General features: G+C 44.9%; 1 protein-coding gene across 2 annotated transcripts; it reads right to left on the reverse strand.

Annotated features, from left to right (window-relative positions):
* Window positions 1-621: 621 nt before the first annotated feature.
* HMGB2 (high mobility group box 2) lies at window positions 622-2,692 on the reverse strand. 2 transcript variants are annotated; one of them, XM_041479895.1, is made up of 5 exons: window positions 2,634-2,692; window positions 2,211-2,380; window positions 1,908-2,053; window positions 1,647-1,821; window positions 622-1,163 (listed from the first exon to the last, which is right to left on the reverse strand). In XM_041479895.1, the coding sequence occupies exons 2-5, from the start codon at window positions 2,358-2,360 to the stop codon at window positions 1,008-1,010; spliced, it is 627 nt and encodes a 208-aa protein (XP_041335829.1). In that variant the 5' UTR covers window positions 2,361-2,380; window positions 2,634-2,692; the 3' UTR covers window positions 622-1,007. The 2 variants fall into 2 exon arrangements, with proteins under 2 accessions (XP_041335829.1, XP_041335828.1); XM_041479894.1 differs by having other exon boundaries at window positions 2,557-2,690.
* Between the last annotated feature and the right edge of the window lie 5,643 nt (window positions 2,693-8,335).

Genomic DNA, 8,335 nt, shown 5'->3' on the forward strand with positions numbered 1-8,335 from the left:
GGTGACACTGTTACAACCACGAACAGGAACCCATCAGGAACACTTGTTCTTTACAAATGCCTTCTCTTTCTGCAGGAATCTACTGGAGGTAGACATGCCAACATTTTTCATGTTGTTCTGCAAGCTGTGTATTTTATGAGAAGCCAGTAATACTAGAGCCAGGGGGAGAGGGAAGGAGTAGCAACATCTGGGAAGACATGCCTCTAACCACATATGTCTTATAGCCAAGGCCAGCAACCCTGAGCTCTGGAAGAGAAAGTTCCAAACATTCACTCATTATCAGATACTATGCCAAAACAAAGGCCTGTGCTTCAGCAGTCTGGGGAAAGATAATCCAGGAGTAATTATCCAGAACTTCACTACTTAAGAGATTTTTTTATCACCCACAAGGTAACACAAGCAAACTCTACTGTAAGGAAAGCATCAGTTAACTAATGATAGTGGGAGAGGAAATCAGTTAAAGCAGTTTAAGTGGCAGCAAAAGCTCCAGGAGTCAGTGCCTAAGGGACTTGCCAGTTCTGCAGTAACAGCAAGAGCCCAAGAACACTGCACGTTCCCACACAGGATTCCAGCATTCTGGGGGTGCCCAGCCTCTTAGAAACATCATGAACACAAAAAGAATAATGTACAACATTTTATTACAAAACTGTTAAAAAAGTAATACAATGCAACAAAATACTACAAAATATAAGATCAGCTATTAAGCTACCTTTGTTTTACTTAGCTAAGAAAAAACACCTGGCTATCAGTCACTGAATTTCAATAAAACCATTAAATATGCAGAAACAGCAGAAACATTCAACAACTTTTGTTTTTCCAAACCGAACTGTAGCAGCCCTTGGCTACTGCTTACATTATAAACTGAGGTCTCCCTACAAAGAACCACATTACCTATACACAATTCTGTACAGATTTTTATACTGAAGCTAACAATGAGCTGCACTTGAGTTCACATTCTTAGCAAAATATTGGATTCCGAGCATAAATCTTTACAGCAGGACATTCATTTATTCTTCATCCTCATCTTCTTCCTCCTCTTCCTCCTCCTCTTCCTCTTCTTCCTCCTCCTCCTCTGGTTCTGCTTTCTTCTTAGATCCTGCAGGCCTACCTGGGCCCTTCTTTCCTGCATCACTCTTGCTCTTGGCACGATATGCTGCAATGTCCTGTAAGAAAAATGCTTTTAAGTTGCTAGCACTAGAACAGTGAAGACAAATCTGTACTGCTTTGGTACTTCAGTACTACTGTACTGCATAGGTCAGATACAGTGCATGCAAAAAAGCAGAATTTCCACCTTGGGACTTCCATGCTTAAATCTTTGAGCAAAAGAACATGCAACATAGACAGTTTTAAGAATTTTATGACCACGGTGCTTTGGAGTCTGACTATATTTATTTTATCAAGCAGGTGACCTGTTTTCTGGTAGTAAGGCATCTTACTGGCAAAATCTTTAGACATGCAAAACCCCCATCCAGGTTGACTGTTAGGGTTCCAGATACCTCCCCACCACACCTTTCCATGTCTTCTAAAGGCTAACAGAAAGCATTAAGAATTAAAAGCCCACACCATATGGTGTGGGTGCAAGATGCAAGTTACATATTTACAGTGAGCTCCACAACTTTAACTTTGTTGTATTTCTTTTACTGTACCTTTTCATACTTCTCCTTTAGTTTTGCAGCCTTCTGTTCATATGGCTGTTTATCTTTGGCCGACTGTTCAGACCACATTTCACCTAATTTCTTTGCTGTATCTCCAATAGACAAGCCAGGATGATCGTTTTTGATTTTCGGACGGTGTTCAGAACAGAAAAGGAAGAACGCAGATCTACATGAGAGACAGTGATTAAAGTTAAGTATCAAGCTATTAGAATACTTTTTTCTGTGTGGGGAGGGAGTCATAGGAACACTCACGGTGGTCTTTTAGGAGCGTTGGGGTCCTTTTTCTTTCCCTTCTTCTCGCCTTTGGGAGGAACATAGTTTTTCATCTCCCTGTCATAACGAGCTTTGTCTCCTTTAGCCATTTCTTCAAACTTTCCTTTTTCCTTGCTTGACATTGTCTGTGGACACACGGAGGGGAAAGAAGAGTCTGGCTGAGATAAAGCAGCTACTGACCCACTAACGCCTAAGCAGCAGCTGCTACCAGCGATCTTTTCCCAGCAGCCCGCAGCAGGGGCGGGGGCTGGCCCGGCATGGGCTCAGCACGGCCCGGCTCACCTTCCACCGCTCCGAGCACTTCCGCGAGAACTCTGCGAAGTTGACGGACGAGTCCGGGTGCTTCTTCTTGTGCTCCTCGCGGCACGTCTGCACGAAGTAGGCGTACGAGGACATCTTGCCCCGCGGCTTATTGGGGTCGCCTTTGCCCATGGCGAGGTCTGCGCGGGTCCCTGCGGGAGGCGGTGCGTGGAGAGGCGGTGTGAGGCGGGGCCGCGCCTCAGGCCGCTCCCGCCCGCCGGCGCCCCTCGCCGCCCCTGCTCCCAGCACGGCCGCTGGTGTCCGCTGCTCCCCGCTCTCCCTCCGTCCCTCCCGGCGCGCTGACGCTCCGCGGGCGCGCGGGCCTTGCCTGGCTGGGCGGAGCGGGCGGCGCGGGCTCTGCTCCCTCAGGTGCTGCTGCCGAATGGTGCCCGGCCGCGCACTTACCGCCTCTTGTTTTCCGCGGCACTGCCCGCCACAGCAACCCGACCCGCGGCGCCCGAGAGCCCGCCCCCCGCCGCAGCCCATTGGCTGCCGCGCACGTTCAAACTGCCCGAAGCTCCGCCCCCTGGCGCGGGGGCCGGACAACATTGGCTGTCTGCCTCTCTGACGTCAGCGGCCGAGCTACTCCCGGGCTAGGTCGAGCGCGAGGGGGTCGTTGGCGCTTATACCCGTTGGAACCGGTTGGGGTGAGGAGAGTGGGGGGGCGGGGCTGGGCGGAGCGCGCTGGGCGGCGATTGGGGGAGAGGGACGGTTTAAAAAACCGCGGGGGCCCCCGCCATTGGCCAGCGGGGGCTGCGGCCGATTTGATTGGGCGGAGCGCGGGGGCCGCAGCGTGGTTTAAAAATACAAAGGGAGCGGGGCCGGCGGCGGCTCCCTCGGCTCTGCTTGTCCCTCAGCGCTGCCTGCCCCGGCTCGGGGCGGCCGAGGCAGCAGCGCCGCCCTCTGCCTCTGTCCTTCCTTCCGTGGGGCGGGGGTCCGGCGGGCAGCAGCGGCTGGCTGTAGAACTAGGCTGAAAGCTGGGTTTCCACGCCCAGGCAAGCCCCGTTTCTGGGGGTGCCCCAAGCAGCCCGGCCCGGCCCGCCGCGGGGCAGGGGCTGCGGGGATGCCCGCCCCCGCTGCAGTCCCGGCTCCCCCGCGGACCGAGAGTGTCTGGTTTGTAGCTATCCCTGGGCAGAGAGAGCTCCTGCTCCCTTCCCCCGGGCCGGAGGGGTTTGAAGAGCGGTGTGTTCCCCGGCTCAGGCCGGGGCGAGGCACCGGCGCTGGGAAGGGAAGGTGTCGGCTCTCCGAGCCTGGTGCTCTCTGTAAAGTGCAGGCTGCAGCAGTGGAAAGGCTGGGACCCAATCTCGGTCGAACTGAGGCTTTAATGCAAACCACGCCCGTGGTTTGCATTAGTGCTTTGAAGTGTGCCGCTAGCAGCAAATCTGGCACTTTGGGTTTGGGGAGAAAACTGAAGTTTCCATACAGTCACGTGTACTGCGATGTGACCCCAAACTACATTGTACTGGTTTTGCTGACGTTGGTTTTCTTCTGTCTGATTATTCTCATCCAATTCTCTCCTTTGCGTAAATATTCTTAGTAATCTAAGTGGCTTTTAACACCCTTGTTTTTTCAGGTGTAGTTTACAGCCCTAGTGAGAAGCAGGTTATTACTTTGTTTACTGAAGATGCGGTGCCTTCAGTAGAACTTTCATCATGTTAACCTTCCTCAGTGGTAAGAAAAAACAAATCCCTAACTGAGTATTGAGTAGCTGTTGCACGTGTGAGAGTGGTCAGTCTTGATCTCCAGTCACCCCCATGTAGAGTTGCTTAGTATAAGAACTTAGCAGGAACAGTTCTTCAAGCTTTTCTTCTTTCCCTTCTGATAAGAACAGGTTCATGTGCAACAGTTCACTAATGTGGTAGTAAATGCCTCCTTTATCCTTGTTTCATTTTAAGCTTTGTGTGTTTGCCCAAACTGCAGCCCTAAAAGCCAAAATCTGCTACAGAAGAGGGTAATTGGGAGGTAAATTAACAGAGCAACCCACAGATTATGCATTCCCTCTGAAGATGTCAAAGCCTTCACAAGCCAGTTATTCAAAACCTTGTATCAGTTCACTTATGTGGCTATTACTTTTGATAGTGTTTAGCATACAAATAAAGCTTAGCCTTCCTTACCTCCTAAAATAAACATTTACATGGGGAATGTTTCATGTTCTGGTTTGGGCTTGTTATTGCTGTATTCTACTGCTTCTCTGCAGCAAATTCATCTTCTCAGTTCTATGGTATTGAGTTCTGTGTAGGTCTATCTGTACACTTTGCAGAGTTGTTTTGTCATGTGGCTTTGAAAATGCTTTTGCTTCATATTTTACATGGATAGCATTGTTTTATTTCATGAGTTAAGCCGCCAGATGGGTCACTCACTTACTTTGTGGTGAACCACCTCTGTATAAAAGCTACTTGTGAAGCGTGTTCTTGTAAATAAGGCAATTTTGTAAAAGATGGTAGGATTTTACAATATTGGTGTGAGTGAATCGTAGTACAACCATTGGTATCTGTGGTGTAAAAGCATTCCTTGCTTGCCAGACTGACCTAGACACTCTCTGTCAATTATTGGAGGGGGGGTGGGGGGAAGTTTTAGGTAAGTTTTATTAACATTTTCACACTTTTAACATGAATATAGCACATTCATGGAAAAAAAATTACTTTGGAACACTCTTTGGAAATTTTGTGATGTAATTGCAGTAAGGCTTCTGATGTTGCATCTGTTTTTATATTTGCTCTTAAGAATATGAAGAAAATTATTGTGGGAAAGCAGGTGGGGTGGGAAATTGTAATTATTGCTATGGGAAAAAATGAGATCTGCCTTTGAAATGATTTAATCAAATCAAGAAAGAAATTAGGATCTTTAAATTTTCTTACTTGGAAAAGAAAGCTTTTGTGCACTTTGCTAGACCCATAATGTGTTATATTATGCTGTCTCATACAACACAGGGCACATGAGAAACCAAAGTAACAACAAACAAACCAACATCTGTCTGTCCTCCAACAAGGAAGGCAGTATTGAGAATTTTCCATGCTTGAACATGATACTGGAAGCTTCCCACAGCAATGCCAGTGCTGAAAGCCCTACCACACAAGAATGCTGATGTTAGGAACTTGTCATTCCCAAAGCTGTGCCTTCCTTCCAGCGCCCTCGTGCCTGGAAAAGCACTTCTCTGCTTCCACAATAAGCTGTCACTGTTTTCATTGCTCCACACTGTTCCTTTTCAGACAAAAACACAATTTGTGTCTCCAGAGATTCAGTCACTGTTACTCTTCTAAAGCAGTGATCTATGCAGTATTGACTTTGGTCGGTACGCGTGGTTAATTTATTAACCACATGTGCATGACAGTTGTGGGGAAGAAGCATAAACTCCAGGACTTGGAGTTACTTCAGTGTGAATAATTCTGCTCATGAAATGACTCTTGGGTTTTGTAGCTCCCTTGGCTTTGAGCCCTTCTGAGTGTCTAATCTGCTCCACACTTTGGGGTGCTATTGTTAACTCGGCTTAATCTTCAGTGAACTGCAAGTGAGGAGAGATAAGCAATGAGGCTAGAAATGCTGGATAGAAGGTAGAGAAAAGACCAGATGGGTGAGACTGGGTTACACAGCTGAGAAATGGATTTAAAGAAAAGTATGTCCCGGACAACAAAAATGTGTGATTGGAGTGATACTGCTTCCTGTCATACTGTATCTCTTGGCTTCTGTGGGCTGCTTCTAGAGCTTTTTGGGATAGTGGTGTCACTGTGGACAAAGCAAGGGAAGAAAGGAACAAAGGCCTTTTATTTGAATTAAATCATCAGCGGATCCATTACAACAGATACTGTTCAGCTGAGGAGATTGCAAACTGCAGTTGCGTGACCTTAACTCTGACCAAACTTGCATTCTGGTGTGTTTATGTAGTGATGCTGTCAGTTTTAATTCAGTGAGTTGGATAAGGAAGGTCTACTGTCACTTCCCAGAAAATCTCTTAATAGCCAAATTCCGTTATGGAATATGCCTTAATGTAGCCTAATGGCAGTAAAATTCTGCTTTGGAAAGTTATTACTCTTGAGTGATAGGCAATTTCTTCTTCCGGACCTGAAAAATCAGTGGATGAATAATGAATGTGAGGTAAAACTGCTCTCAGTTTTAATCAAACCAAACTTCACTAATAGGAATGCAAGATGTTGAAAGAAAGCAAATTTAGCTTTAATCAGCAGGTTTCTTTGTTGCAGAAAAAAAAGATTAAAATTCAAGACACAAAAAAACATTTAAGTAGGTCACTGCTTTGAAAACCCTTTTAATGTGAGTTACAAAGTCTACAGACAGCAACAATGTTTTAGGCCTATTTTTTGTGACCATCTCTCACTAGATATATGGACCTTTAGGATGAAAAGCAAAAATCAAAACTATTTAAGCTACTGCTTATCTAAGTTCAATACAAAACTTATTTTGTTGTAGTGTTCCAGTTACAAGCAGTTATTTTCTTTGTACTCTGATAAAAACACATATAACTGCGGCTGCCTAAAATTTCATAAATCTGGTATTTCTGTCAATATCTTAAAGAATTGCATTTAAGATAATGTATCAGAAGTTTTTTTTGGTGTTGTATAACATGTAAATAATTTGTATGTTGTAAAAATGAAATATATTTACCCTTTAAACATTAGGGTTTTATTATGTGGGCCATTGTAAAGCCTGCATAACCAGTTAAGCAGCTCATAGGCAAATGCAGCTGTGTTAGTTACACCAGGCTGGGTTAGTCTGAAAGCTCAGGAGCTTGTTTTGACTTTGTGCTGTGTACCCAGTACCTAAAACAAAGGCAGCCTGCATGAGACACTGTCCAGGACAGCTGCAGAGCAAAGGCTGCGGTCATGTGTTAAGAAATAAACACAGCAAATCTCGTCTGGTACTAACACAGATAATATTGGGAACAATAGCAATTCCTGATGACAATAATTGTTACCTGAACTTTTTCAGTCTTAATTTGACAGTAACTTTTTTTGCATTGGGTTTACAAGCTTTAACTTTTTTTTTTTTTTTTAATGTTTTTGCTTTTCTATTCACCTGGGTTTCACTCACTTTCTTGTTTACATTCAAAGTAATACTCATGCAACATTTTCCCCTCAAGGTATTTAAAAATTTTCTTTGTTTTGCTATACTGTTAATCGCTTTTTACAGGGATGAGAAGAAAGCAGCAATTTGTCTTTATATATTGGAAAGTTTCACAGGCAGCTTAGAGGGGCTCTAAAATGTGGATAGCCCGCATTTACAGCAAGAATATGGTTTAAATGGGTAAAAAACTTTCTATTCTTTTCTCCCCACCCCCAAATTCTTCCAGTGTTGGTTAACATTGGTACTTCACCTGAAACATATACACAACTTACTCTTAAGAAATGAAATGTAATTGCCAATAAAATTGTTCTGTCTTTTGTGAATTGGAGAGCATAGTTTGAGATCTTTTTTCTCCTTCTAAGCTGTAAGACAAAAGGTTTGACTGCATCTTGCCCTGCAGGTGTGACATCCAGAGTGAGGAGATCCAAAGAGGTTGTAGTCACAGTCCAGCTTCTGATCAGTCGTGTTTGACAGTAGCTGCTGGTGCTTGCTGCTGCCAGAATGAAGTCCTTGTCAACCCATGGTGACTTACAAATATGGACAAACCAGAATGCTTTGTTCATACCTTTGTCCAGTCTAAGGAACTGTTTCCTTCTGTGGTCATGTGGGCTAGAAACTTAAAATGAGGCTGAACCTGACAGTAGAAACTGTTTTCTATGTCACTGCAGCTCTAAAGTCTTCTGGGAATGAGAATAGTGGGAGTTGACAAGGCTGTGTGTCATGGGCTGCAAGAGGAAGGAGACTGGGTGAAATAAGCAGGTTTGGCTGGTAACAACCAAGTACCCCGTAAGCACTGTGATATTCATCAACATACTGGTCTTTGTCTTGCATCCAGATAGTGGAAAAGCTTAAATTAATTTCAATGGGTCTCATTAAACTTAAATGGGTCTCAAGTGTTGGTCATGCGTCATTGTTAATGTAGACATTGTTGGGAGAATAATTTATTCTGTTACTTCTGGCAACTGGTGCTGTGATATGTGTCATAGAAATGACCACAGGATACATGGGTGATCTGAGACTAGAAAGAAAAC

This window comes from Pyrgilauda ruficollis, unplaced genomic scaffold (genome assembly GCF_017590135.1).
Source record: "Pyrgilauda ruficollis isolate IOZ18807 unplaced genomic scaffold, ASM1759013v1 scaffold5, whole genome shotgun sequence".
NCBI lineage: Eukaryota > Metazoa > Chordata > Aves > Passeriformes > Passeridae > Pyrgilauda > Pyrgilauda ruficollis.